Source organism: Petromyzon marinus, chromosome 27, assembly GCF_048934315.1.
Source record: "Petromyzon marinus isolate PM22_M1 ecotype Great Lakes invasive population chromosome 27, UKy_Petmar_22M1.pri1.0, whole genome shotgun sequence".
Lineage (NCBI taxonomy): Eukaryota > Metazoa > Chordata > Hyperoartia > Petromyzontiformes > Petromyzontidae > Petromyzon > Petromyzon marinus.
The window spans coordinates 2,668,163-2,682,072 of NC_133693.1; the positions used below are offsets into that span (position 1 = coordinate 2,668,163).

At 52.5% G+C, this 13,910-nt stretch overlaps 1 protein-coding gene across 2 annotated transcripts in view; it reads right to left on the bottom strand.

Annotated features, from left to right (window-relative positions):
• The window catches only part of LOC116946641 (arf-GAP with SH3 domain, ANK repeat and PH domain-containing protein 2), a 109,347-nt gene that overhangs the window by 33,384 nt on the left and 62,053 nt on the right, over nucleotides 1-13,910 (bottom strand). The window contains exons 2-7 of one of the 2 annotated variants that reach the window (XM_032961755.2): nucleotides 12,925-12,997; nucleotides 11,631-11,776; nucleotides 7,983-8,057; nucleotides 3,778-3,827; nucleotides 2,959-3,088; nucleotides 343-428 (exon numbers count right to left, since the gene is read on the bottom strand). In XM_032961755.2, coding sequence (XP_032817646.2) covers nucleotides 343-428; nucleotides 2,959-3,088; nucleotides 3,778-3,827; nucleotides 7,983-8,057; nucleotides 11,631-11,776; nucleotides 12,925-12,997 — 560 coding nt within the window. The remainder of the gene's footprint in view (nucleotides 1-342; nucleotides 429-2,958; nucleotides 3,089-3,777; nucleotides 3,828-7,982; nucleotides 8,058-11,630; nucleotides 11,777-12,924; nucleotides 12,998-13,910) is intronic. The other variant, XM_076070011.1, reaches the window with a different exon arrangement.

Here is a 13,910-nt window from a genome sequence, read left to right on the forward strand (position 1 = left end):
TGGCTTTCTGTATGGATTGGTTAAGGAGCGGTTGGAGTAGGCCTGGTCGTAGATGGGAGGCTGAGTGAGGGTGTAGTGATAGGGGTAATAATAGGGGTAGTGATAGAGTATGGTGTAGTGATAGGGGTAGTGATAGGGTATGGTGTAGTTATAGAGGTAGGGCAGTGATAGAGGTAGTGATAGGGTATGGTGTAGTGATAGAGGTTGGAGTAGGCCTGGTTGTAGCTGTAGGGCAGGGGACAGGGCTGACCAATCTCAATGGGACGTCGCTGGCACACCGATGGGCCGGCAAAAACACGCATCTCCGACGCGACGCATGTCGGGGGTGGGCGAGCCGCCTACTTGCACTGCGCGTGGTAGAACTTGATGAGATGCTGCAGCAGATCCACTCCCTTCTTGGTCTTGATCTCGTTCACCTTGATCAGGTACTGGGGGAACACGAAGCAAGAGGTGTCACCGCAAGAAGCCTGCTGCTCTACGCACGTTTACGAGCCCAAAGTGACCAACGCATGACAAGCCACTTCATGGGGTGATCATTTGTGGCCAGGTCACTTTTGAAAAAGAGCTACATAGCTCAGTGGGCCTGACCTGGTTAAATAACAAATAGTTTAGCAGTTAACCTGCCACCTGTTTTAGCGCTAACCACTCCGCCGGCGCTCGGCAGAATTTGACTGTGAATGACAACATTAACCGGCTTCGATTCCAGAGAGAGATTTCATCATCGAGGGGAGTTGAAGAGCCATCAGACTGTCACAATCCATATCTCTGCCTCGCTCATTCAGAATCTATCAAGCCCGTCATTCCAGCAGTCTGTAAAACAAATAAGCGTCGGTGCTGGCAGCAGCAGCAGCAGCAGCAGCAGCCAATTCCGTTTTAAGACCAGAATAAACTGCAGTGCCGCCAGCAGTCATTGCATGGCACGTGTCCAAAGATGAAATAAACACGTCCAGACAAAGGACGTCAGCAAAACAGACACAAATCACGGAGGGACATTTATTCCCTCTATGGGGCAGCATCGTCCCGCATGGATATCGGCGGAGCCCGCGGCTGCTCTCATGCAGACCGAGCTGCAGCCAAGACTTGGCATCGGCACGGTGAGCGCAGCCTCAAGGCGAGAATCTCACTGGCGCAGGACCACAGCAGGACCACAGCAGGACCACAGCAGGACCACAGCAGGACCACAGCAGGACCACAGCAGGACCTGCGCTCTCTTGTTTTTGGGTATTTTCTTCATTTTTTTTTTGGGGGGGGGGGGCGGGGGGATTCTTTGTTGTTGTTTTATTCCGACGTTTGGCGTACAAAAATGAGAGCGGCACAAGGTCACTGCGAAGCAGAGGGCGTGGTAGGCCGACGTCATTGGGGAATGCGTGCCCTTGCGTGCCCCTGCTGGTGGTAACCTTGCACTCTCACGCTGAGGATTGTTTTGGTCTTCATATTTAATTATTTTCAATTAAAATCTGAAGGCGCAGCAATGTCTTGCTCACGCCACTGCTGGGGGAAGGGCCTCCGCTAGAGGGAGCTCTAGAGGGCCCCTCTAGATGGTATTTGGCCTCCTCTTCCACCGTAGACTCACTGTGCTCAACCCATCTGCACCGCTGGGCACACGGAGGCGGCGGTGGGGAGGAGGTGGTTCAAAAACACCTCCGCCGTTGTCTCAACCGTCACGCCGGGAAGTCGCATCGAACCGGCGACCTCTGGATTGCGATTCGAGCTTTCGAGCTTGCTGACCATTCCACGAGGGCAGCTTTGTCCACGGCTTGAAACTGGATTTTAAATTGAGAAATGTTCAAATGGAGATTTAAATCGGGTGTCCTGAATTTCTGGTGACTTCTCCCTTAAAACCTGTCTCTCCTCCCGAGCCCACCCTGCCACTGCTACTCCCTGCCCCCCAGCTAAGACCAGGCTACCCCCAACCCCTATCACTACCCCCAACCCCTATCACTACCCCTACCCCCAACCCCTATCACTACCCCTACCCCCAACCCCTATCACTACCCCCTACCCCAACCACTACCCCTACCCCTACCCCCTATCACTACCCCTACCCCTAACCCCTATCACTACCCCTACCCCCAACCCCTATCACTACCCCTACCTCTAACCCCAACCCCTATCACTACCCCAAACCGTACATGACCTCTCTCGCCTGCCCTCCCAACTATCACCATAACTCCACCACCGCCACCGCCACTTTCGATAATCAAATTCTCTATCTCAACGAATGCAACATTTTTTTGTCATTGCTGTAAAGCGGCCTTGCATAAAGGTGCTATACGAGTCTAGAGGAGGTATGCGGTCTGCGATCGCTTCCTTGCTCACTAGTTATGTAAAATGATGGGAGGTTGAACAATTGACCGGTGTATTGCAAGCCCAGTGTGCTAACCAATGACTCCACAGCAACATCACAAATTATTCCATTCATTAGTAACAGCGCCACTTTGTGGGTGAAGACTCTGAGCTGTAAACTGAAGATGACCACTGCCTCAATGCTCATTTGAGCAAGAAATCACATCTCAAATAAGTAGAAAAAAAATGCAACTTTATCTGTCGCCTATGAAGGAGGGCCCTCCTTGCTAGCGCCACTGGTTAAATGAATAGCAGCCAATGGTGGCGGCGCTGTGTATGTCTGTGTGCGTGGTGGAGAGCGGTGGTGCAGCAGCTAGGGGCGCTGTGCAACATACTTGGCAACCAGAGTTCGACTCCCGCTCACTGCCAACACCGGTGACAACTATCCGGACTGGCCCTGGTCCTCCCCTAGGTCGTCTCGGCCTGAAACGAGCACCTGGTGCGGCGTGCAAACGTCACCGCGAAAGGAGACCAATGCGGCCACTCCCTCGCATGCCGTGCCGGCCTTCGGAGGCGCTGCTCGTTGACGTCACTTGCAGTGCAGTGCGTGGCGGGCAGCGGCGCGTGGGGGGTGCGGCGTGCGCTGCGAGGCGGCGCCCGTGGCTCGACTACCTCGCACATCTGCAGCTGGAAGACGCGGCGCTCCTTCTCCATGTCCTCGGCGATCTCGGCGCCCGTGATCTCGGTGCGGATCATGCCGTGCTGCCTCGCGTGCTCCTTCTTCTCCTTCTCGATCTTGAGGCTGCGAGCGGCATTGGAAGCGTTGCGTGCTTGGCCCGCGCTCGGTGGCGGGTTGATGTTCAACCAGACAAATATATACAGCGAATTTTTTATTGACTTGTTACTAATGCAGTGCCCTGCTTAAAAGATATGAATTTCAGAAGTGCCCCCACCCCCGCCCCCTACCACCCACAAAGGCAAAGATCGCCCGTATAGCCTTAACAGACTGTTATGGCAAGTGCTGTTAGCGAGCACCTATGAAAGCTGGCACGGAACACGAGGGGGTGGGTGGCCAGCATCACACACTGACCACCATTGTTTCCCTATTGGTCATGTTTATACACAGCACCAGGTACTCATTTGAGGCTGAGTCAACCCAGAGGAGGTCCAGGACCGGTTCAGATAATCGTCAACCGGTGTTGGCCGTGAGCGGAATTTGAACTCGCGTTCCCGGGTTCGTATCGCAACGCTAACCACTCCACTACCACCGACACCCCCCCTACCACCCACGCCCGCCCTACCACCCACACCCCCCTACCACCCACACCCCCCTACCACCCACTCCCTCCCGTGCCCGTGACGATGAGCCCAGGTACAGTGGCGAGGAGAGATGCGCGCAGGCCCAAAAAACTGTGCCGATTAAAAAAAACAAATCGATATTTTCCCTCTCACGTAGCCCAACCTACACGGAGACAGCGGAGAGACACTTACAACTTTGTCTCATAGTCCTTCCAAGCTTTGTCGAATGGCTTCTTGAGGTCCTGAAAAAAATACAAACGGAAAAGGAGCACGGATGAGGAGGCCGTGAGAGTGAAAATCGCGTGCTTGCCGAGCGTGGCCGAGTGGCGACGGAGCCATCGCCTGGGCTCACAAAGCCCCTCTTGGGCATTGTCACGAACACATTGCCATCCCAGCATGTGGCACGTCGATTTAACTCCTTATTGTCAAGCAAGCCAAGCACCGTGACCTTCATGGATCCCACGGGGCACAATACTGGGCAGGGCAGATTGCAGAAACTGAATGACCGAATAATCCAGCTTAATTTGCCTAAGGAGTTATTACGCGTGTAAGGTCTGAACTTATCGTGTTTTTTTTTTTTTTTACGTTGACCCATACACTTCCCCTTTAAGCATAATTACCCGCCGGGCGATAAATATTACGAGACACGCACGGCATAATTACGGCGATGCCCGCTCGGCAAAAACGAGAGCACGCACATTCCCGGCGTTGCGCAGGCTCGTGCGATCACCAGTGACGTCTCCAAACCAAAAAATGTTACATTGACGCGACGCACTGCCAACATTCTAAAACGGCAAGGCATTCACGGCTCCTGTCGCTGCTCTCGGTTCGCCGGTGCGCCTATCGTTTTGCTAGCGACGACTCAATTAAAAAAATAACCAACGATTATTTTTGGCAGCGTCTTGAAAAGCCTTGCCAAACGGGCATTAATTGCACAACGACGTACTCTGGTAAAGCAGCTCCACAATTAGCATTTTATCAATGCCGTAACAAACGCCACTTTCACCGCAGGGGGGGGGGGGGGGGGGGCATGTGTTTTAAGCACGACAACGCGAAGGCGCCTTGAACAAACAATGATTAAAGCGCCGCTCGCTCACAACGCGGATGGGTCAAGCGGCTAGGACAGTTTTCTTCACTAATTTTCAAAGGAGGGGGCCCCACTTTCGCCGATAAGACATCATCAGTGTGAGGGGGGCCACCATACGTTTGAAACCTTTGGGGGTTTGACAGCATGATGTTTGGTTTTTTTCACGTTTGTTGTGTATTTGTCGGGGGGCCGAACGTCAGGGGCCGCACTAAAGACCACGAGGGGCCGCCAGTGGCCCGCGGGCCTTGCAATGAAGAACGCTGGACGAGACCTGCCGATGAATCGCAGCGCCGCTTCAGCTGTCGAGCCGGAAAGGCGGCGGCATCGCAGTTGGCCGTGATGTTGCCGAGCGAGGGAGACGTGCGGTCGCAGCGAGGAGTGACGACGACCGACAACGACCGGTTGCTCAAAAAATCCCCCCACGCCTTCTCCGCCACCCCACCCCACACCGCCGGCACCGAGCGAGCGGACGTCCATCAGCACGTTTGACACGCGTTATAAAAACGTACTCGTTCCGCAAATGCGCGCGCATCAGTAAGAATAAACAGCTGCGGCACTTTTTTTTTTAAATGACAACTCGCGACGGAGCCATTAAACGTTTCGCGGCACGCCTAACCTCCGACCCCCGTCACCCCTCACCCCACGCGGACGTGGCAGCCGTCAGGGCCACAAGCAGAGAGAGTGACGGCCAGGAACGGCTCGCGCGCCGCTATTCATTATACGACGCGCTGTGAGCAAACCGGGCATCGGCGCAGCCGTTAATGCGTCCCCTTTACAATCGTAACAATCGTCCCGACGGGACACCGCCGGGCGACGTGGGCATCCGGGCGGTGTGGATTACCCGTGCGCGCACTCTGGAATAATTTTCCGATGCCTCCACGTCAAAGCAGGTGACCGATTACGATGAACCGCAATGCGGGGGAGAGGGCGGCCCATCGTGGAGATGGAGCGACGAAATCAGCTCACGCGCAGGGCAAAGGCCGCGAGAGATGGCGACGGCTTGGGAACGTCTTCATCTGGCAGTGAACCGATCGGGCCGATGACAACGGTGATGGATGATGGTGCTGAGATCAGATTTGTTTATCATTGGCTAAGCGCCCATTGAGACCAGGAGCTCTTTTTTTCAAGGGAGACCTGGGCAGCACCTTGGCTGAGGCAGTAGCAGCAGCAGCATCAGTATCTATCCCCACAGCCACCGCAGCTGCAGGAGTTCGGCTGAATCCAATCGCTCGCGGCTTCATTTCTCACTGGAGAATGTTCCCGGGCCGCCCGTAGAGACTGGAGGTGGCGCACGATTCAGTATCCACAACGAGAGGACCATTCTAGATGTGGTGTGCCGGGTGCGGAAAATATCTGCCGGAATATATGATGAACCGAGAGGTGGGTCATACTTTAGATTTTAAGAAATTAATCATATGCGCTATTTTGCAAATTAGTGGTAACTCGGAGCATTTAAAAAATATATTTAGGAAATTTATATTGTATTCTTGAAGCTTCAGTGGGGTTAGATGTATACAGTTAAACTTAGGGAACAACAAACTGAGTGTAAAATATTTCCAAACACTCAAATTAGAAAATCAGTCTGATAACTGTGATGCTTTCCAGGATAAATTAAAAATAATATTGCAATTAAAATCTAATCGAAAAGCTTACAAAATAATTGTATCACTGTCATTAATTTCTAAAACCAATTGTTGCTTTTTGTGTTTAGATTGTTGTCCTTCCCCGGCACCTCCGATTGTCGCAGTTGGCTACGTACGGGGCACAAGAAGTTCAACAGACTTCACACATCGCATGAACTGATGAATTGTTGTTCCGTGCTTTTGTAACGACCACCAGGGGGCATGCTCAATACTCCGAGCGGCTGGAGATGGCAGATATAAATAGCGCACATAATCTGCACAAGAGTGTGATTACAACTGAACGCTACGAGGCATCTCTAATCCAGACATAGATTGCATAAGGACATTGGTGCAGTCGTTTGGTAGTCAAGGGTATACGACACCTATGAAGGCCGGCAAGGTACACGAGGGGGTAGGTGGCCAGCACCACGCCCGACCGCCTTTGTCTCCCCAGTGTTGATGTCTACACACCGCAACGGGTGCTCATTTGAGGCCGAGTCGACCTAGGGGAGGCCCAGGACCGGTTCAGATAATCGTCACCGATGTTGGCCGTGAGCGGGGAGCTAAGTCGGGTCCCCGGGTTCGTAGCGCAGCGCGCTAACCGCTACACCCGTGTGGGCTCTGAATATATTGCATTTGTCCAGAGGTTAATAGTTTTGGGTTACCGTTGACTGGGAGCAGCGACGAATAGCCACAGCCATAGCGAGATGTACACAGGATGTAGTGTGCCGGGTGCCTTCTATTACCCGAGTCGCCCTACACAGCCTGTAACACCTGTTCATTTATTTGCTTGTTTACCCAGGAAAGCCTGAGTCTCAAGACCCCTTTCTAGGAGGGTCCTGCCAAGTTTGCACAGTGGGAGGGCAGGGGGGGGAGAACGTCGCTAATGTTTGATGCCAAGCAGCAATGGGATGTTTGGCCGATACCACTGACAGTGCACACTGTTTGTAGCCTGGGAGGAAACCCTTGCGGAGCAGGGGGGAGTACATTCTAACTCCATACAGAAAGACACCCATATTGGGAATCGAACCCAGGTGCTTCTTGCTGTAAGGCACGAGTGTAACCCTCTCCTCTCTCCCTGCTCTCCCAGCTATCACCATGACTACACCACCACTTCTAATAATCCCACTCTATCTCAACCACTATCACCATATGTAAAAAAAAAAATTGTTGCCGTAAAGCGCCTTGGATAAAGGCGCTTTGTAAATCTAGATAAGATGTACCACTACATTTCATACTTACTCATTCGGTCTGCAATAATTTTCTGGGGCGCTGCGGTGGTGAGATGTTAACTACCTCGCCTGGTATACACGAGGTCGTGGGCTATATCCCGACCCTGAAGCCTGCTGTACATTTGGAGTTTGCGTTCAGAGTATTTGGCCGCTGTACATTTCCACGAGATGAGCCAATTTCGTTAAGCCGTCATTTTGTGGCCAAGTCGCTCCTGAAAAAGAGCCATACCTGGTCAAATTGAAAAAAAAATTTAAATTACATTTTTTGTTACAATTTTTACCTTACCTTGTCAAGAAAAAAAACAGTTTTTAGTAACAGCAGTGGCACGACCGTCGTTCGAAAAGCGCTTCGGAAAAAAAAAAAACGTTCTTCCGGACTAAAACCGCAGGAAGCGCACGCGAGGAGACGTTTGCGAGCGAGCGACATCCGGCGAGAAGCCGCGGAACGTCCCGTACCCCTTTGGCCCCCTTGAGGTCCCCCTTGAGCAGGCAGTCGAGCGGGAAGACGACGATGTTGCTCATGTTCTGCACCTGCACGCGCGCAGCGACATCACCGCAGTCAAGACAAAGATCGCTCCCACCGCCCCGCCCCCCCCTCCCCCGTACAGCCTGGAATAGACCTGTCGGGGCAAATGCTGCTAGCGAGTAGCAGCACCTATGAAGGGCCAGCCACGGTGCACAATCGGTTGGTGTGGCCAGGACCACGCACAGCACATCAGGTAATCATTTAAGGTTGAGTTGACATAGGGCGACGTCCAGGACTGGTTCAGGTATTCGCCACCGATGTTAGCCATGGCGGAGAATGGAACTCAGGTCGCTGGCATCGTAGCGTCGTGCGCTAACCAATGCAGCACCGCTCACACGGCCCCACAAACGTCACACGATGACGTCATATGGAAGAATGGCAACCTTTTGCCGTGCGATGTCAAGAGCTTCGGGAGACGCGGAGTGAATCTCAGAGACGTTTCCGGGAAATGCGTAAAGATGCAACAGTGAGAGAGCGGGTCGCTCCGATGTCCCATTGTTTGATTTGTTCACCACGTTCGGACTGTGGAGTGTCGTCGAGTTTCCACGTGCGCATTAGTCACGTGTGAATGAGCGAGCTTGTGGGCGTGCAAGAGTGGGTGAGTGCGTGCAAGAGTGTTGCGAGTGTTTAAGTGATGAGCGAGCGAGCGAGCAAGCGAGTGAGCAGTCGAGTCTCCAATTCGTTGCACAAGCTATCCGCAGCGTCCGTGTGACGTTGGGATGCGGTTGTTGACATCGAGCCGGAGTTGCCGAAGGGAGTGAAAATCAGAATATTAATTTAGATTGCAGGAGAAATCCGATGAGCTATGAAGCTCTTTTTCACAGATGTCCAGCAGCCAGTAGGCACAGCCATCTGTTATTTGCGAAGATAGACGCTGGATGGTTTAACACATAGGTTATTACAATTTATTGGGTTAGAATTGGCATGGCTTTTTGGGTTAAACAGGAGGACTTCTCCACAAATCTGGCTGTAGCCTAATGATGCTAGTTGTAATTACTGGCGAAACGTCGTACTCAAACTGTAAATGTTGTGGGTTTACTCTCCAACACACCGGTGTTCTGTACAACTAACGAATTGGCACGTTTTGTTTACGTGACAAACCTTACTAATTGGCTGTGTCGGGTGGTGGTAGGTGGGTTTAACAACACATTTATATTACCTTTATAACCCAAAAAAACCCTCTATTATGGAGAAGTTGGATGATTGACTGCCCTTGCATACGAGGTGTTACGGACTTTAAATGCCGCGGCCAGGAGAAAGCAGTGCAGCAATGGATTCTTGAATCTACCTGCGCAAGTCACTGCTTTGTATGCGTGGCGGTTTTCACCGGTAACTCAGTTTTCCTTCTTTGAGCCAAACGCTCGTAAATAAAAATGGACAAACAACCCAGAAGCTGCGCGCCCTTCTGAAAAAGGAGCCTTGAGACTTGGTGAGGATTTTTCGGGGAACTAAAGGGATTGTTCTATATCAAACGCATACAAAGACAAAGCTCCCCCGTACAGCCTTAGTAGACTTTTGGTTGCAAGTGCTGTTAGCAAGCACTCAAAGATCGGCACGGTACAAGAGCGAGTGGGTGGCTAGCACCACGCCCGGCCGCCTTTGCCTCCCGAGGGGCGATGTTTACACGCCGCACCAGGTACTCATTTGAGGCCGAGTCGACCTGGGTGGGGGGGGGGCCCAGAAGCGGTTCAGATAATCGTGAGTGGGAATCGAACTCGGGTCGCCGGGTTCGTAGCGCAATGCACCAACTGCTTCGCCAATGCCTCCTCCAGGAAGACGCACACAAAGATCCCCCGTGTAGCCTTGACAGACTGTTGAGGCAAGTGCTGCTAGCGTGCATCTATGAAGGCCGGCACGGCGCACGAGGGGGTGGGTGGCCAACACCACGCCCGGCCGCCTTTGTCTCCCTAGTGGCGATGTTTACACATCGCACCAGGTACTCATTTGAGGCTGAGTCGACCTAGGGGAGGCCCGGGACCGGTTCAGATAATCGTCACTGGTGTTGGCCGTGAGTGGGAATCGAACTCGTGTCGCCGGGTTCATAGCGCAACGCGCTAACCGCTACCCACCACACACGCACGTAGCCACGCACACACGCACGTAGCCGCGCACACACGCACGTAGCCGCGCACACACGCACGTAGCCACGCACACACGCACGTAGCCACGCACACACGTAGCCACGCACATGCACGCACTTAGCCACAACACACACGCAGGTAGCCACGCACACACGCACGTAGCCACGCACACACGCACGTAGCCACGCACACACGTAGCCACGCACACGCACGCACGTAGCCACGCACACACGCACGTAGCCACGCACACACGCAGGTAGCCATGCACATGCACGCACGTAGCCACACACACACGTAGCCACGCACACACACGCACGTAGCCATGCACACGCACGCACGTAGCCACACACACACGTAGCCACGCACACACGCAAATAGTCACGCACACACGCACGTAGCCACACGCACACACGCACGTAGCCACACGCACACACGTACGTAGCCACGTGCGTTCTACAGGCAGCCTACACACGCTCACAAAGCCTGCACAAGACTGTTTTATTCATGCGACACTGTGCGCGTGACGTAGTTTTTTTCTCTTTTACCCCTTTTTCGTGAGCCACCCACACGGGAATAACATCTTTTACATCTCCATCTTCAAAGCACCGCTAACTTGGATCCCTCCATTGCAACGGAGGCCGCGTGGCACTCCACTGTGTGACGGTTCCCGACCTCCGCATTCGATTTTTTTACGAAAAAAAAGAATAATAATTCGTGCCGTTCTGATTTAAGAAGACAAAACCCGGCTTCGTCGCAACCCTTAATGAACGCCCGCGTTCTGCGCACAGAGAGCCGATGACTTCATGTGAAGGGATCTGCAGAAAACTCGGTCAAAGCCCTAGACCGCCCCCCCCCCCTCACCTCCCACGGTGCCAAACGAAATGTCGAGTCCCATTCAGTGCCGGCGCTCGGCTGGAAGGGAGTGCGGGCTAGTTGGGGAGGGGACGTCATTAAAACAGCGTCGCCACGTCACTGCACGCCGTCCGCATTGTTGGCGGTCACGGCCTGGCATTGACAGAAATTCCAGCGTGGTAAGTCCTCACCAGCTGATCCGCGCGTGTGTGCAGCGCCAAATTATTATTTGGTCGTCCCCGTTGTTTAAACCCGGTAGGGCAGCGCTCTCTTGACTGTTTATTGGGCGCCACAGTGGCGAGATGTTTAATACCTCTGCTGGTATGGTGGAGGTCGTGGGTTCGACCCTGACCGTGATGCCGGTACATTTGGAGTTTGCATGTCTCTCTCCCCGTGGCCGTGTAGACTTTTTGCTGTGTCCTCCAGTTTCTCTCCCCACATTTAGGATCAACGTGCGCTTAGAGCATTTGGCCGCTATAAATGTCCACGTGATAAACCGCTTTGTTGAGCTATCATTTGTGGCCAGGTCGCTTCTGAAAAAGAGCTACATAGCTCAGTGGGGGGCCTTACTTAGTAAAATGAAAATAGTTTATATTATTCAAGTGCCCATCGCAACGCATGTAGTTTGAGGGTGGAGCTACGCACCAGATTCTTGAGCAGAGAGGTGAGCTCCTTGGTGAACACAGAGAACTTGAGGAAGGCCGCCCCCAGGTTCGGGTCGTCCCGGCTCATCAGGTTGGTACCCACCTTGTCCAGCGCCAGCGTGTACGCCTCCTCGTTCTCCACGTGGGCTGCGCAAGGCATCGGCGCACGAAAACGGCGTCAGTGGGCACTTCCACCCAGGGAAACGCGGCACGTCGGTCGGGGGCCAACGCCTTTTGCCCAGCGGTTCTCCAGCCACATGCGAACATTGGCTCGTCAGCGTTGGCACGATAACTGGGCGGCAGCACTGGAGACGCTCAGGCTCAGGTCCATTCAAACACCCACCCTAACGTTTACAGCACCTTCGTCAATCCACCACTGCACGCAGGCGTCCCCATGTCGTGTCGGTCAAGTGGTCTTTTTTTCCCCCAATCACAATTCACCAAGCTGGCCAGTGCGGGCTGGTGAAGGCGTCACTCGCCGCTGACGTTAGCCGTGGACGGGAATCGAACTCAAACTGCCCGGTTCATAGCACGGTGCGCGAACCACCGACCCCCCCTCCCCGCCCCGTCTTTAACAGCCAAAGAAAGTGCTTAATACAAATGAGTAGAGAGTGGATTTTGCCTGCATCTTCGTAAATTTTAAAGCCTGCCATTGTATTAGAATTACGCATAAATTTAAGGTGACATTGTGACGGCAAAAAACCACCTACGCTTTATTAAATGCCACCCGTGTTTTAATTAAGCATTTAACTTCGACTGCACGCGGAATAAAACGGATACATGTTAATTACAAGCAACAAGAAAGATGGTGTACCGCAGAGCTACGCAATATGTATGTGTATATATTGACACCGTCTCACTGCGAAGTATTTACAATCACCAACTACATTGTATCTGTCCCCGTCATTGAGACAGAACTTATTAACTCGCAGCAAAGGGCAGACAAGTAGGAGCATCAACAACAACATCCTCAACCCATTAGCCGTATTGAGCTTCTGCTTGACAACAACATTAACTAGAGTGGAGAAAGCGTAACGAATTGTTTCCAGCCTGTATGCAACACGTGACACGCGGCATTCAAAACGTGCATGTTTTCGCTGTTGCGTAACCCGAAAACACGACGGAGAGAACGTCGGAAAGTCGAATTGTAGTTCAGGATCGGTTTTCTTGAACCTTGACAACAGCGCAATTAGAGATCATCCGATAGGAATCATGCGTGTACGAAATGCGACATCCAGCGTTCGTTTCAGGATTACAAAATCGTGCATTTGTGGATCGGCCGCAAAAGAACTCACATTGCCCGGACGTTTGGATGGCTTTAATCGACTTCTTCATTTTTTGCAGCGCGGCCCGGTCTAAATCCAGGTACTGCACACACACAGAGACGCGGGCGGACAAAGATCCCCATTTAGGCGACGAACTTTCAAAGCAACCGCGGTGAGCGAGTGCCTGTTAAGGCCGACGATGATTAAACAGGGTTCTCAAGCGGAGGCAGTCGTGCGCCAACCATTACACCACCGATTCCCATTTTCAACCCACACACACATCTATCACCATAATGCCAAATACTCTGCTCCGTACAAAAGTTAACCCGTTGTACGTGCATTTTCTTTTTTTTTAAATAAGGCATCAATTTGGGAAGTAGGTGTTCCAGCGGGATGTACTATTTAAACTAAACTATGAAACTATTTTATTTTACCAGGTAAGGCCCACTGAGCTATACAGCTCTTTCTCAGAAGCGACCTGACCACAAATGATAGCTCAACGACGTGGCTTATCGCGTGTAAATTTACAGCAGCCAAAATGCTATAAATGCATGTTTCTAAATGTGGAGGGAACAACCGGAGGACCCGGAGAAAAATCCACGCGACCACGGGGGAGAACATTCAAACTCCAGATATATACAGGCGTCAGGGTCAGGATCGAGCCCACGACTTCCTGTATACCAGGCGAGGTAGTTAACATCACACCAACGTACGCGTTTCACTTCCCCCTAGTATCGTGCAATAGTCAAAAGAACATTTAAACGGTGACCTATTTTATGCGGCAGCCGCTCCCCGCCATGAAGAAGCCGTAATCCGCAGACTCCTCCTCCCTGCGAGGCCGATGAGGCTGTCACAGTTCTCGGGGAGTCTCGGCTACAAACCAGTGACCCGCAGCGTCACTGCCGCCAATGCCGTCTCTCTGTAAGACTGCCAGGAGAGTTGCCACTTGTTTTTGCTCATCTCGGGGTTTTGTTTTTTGACTTGGCACTCGGACGTTTTTAAAAAAAAAAATGTAA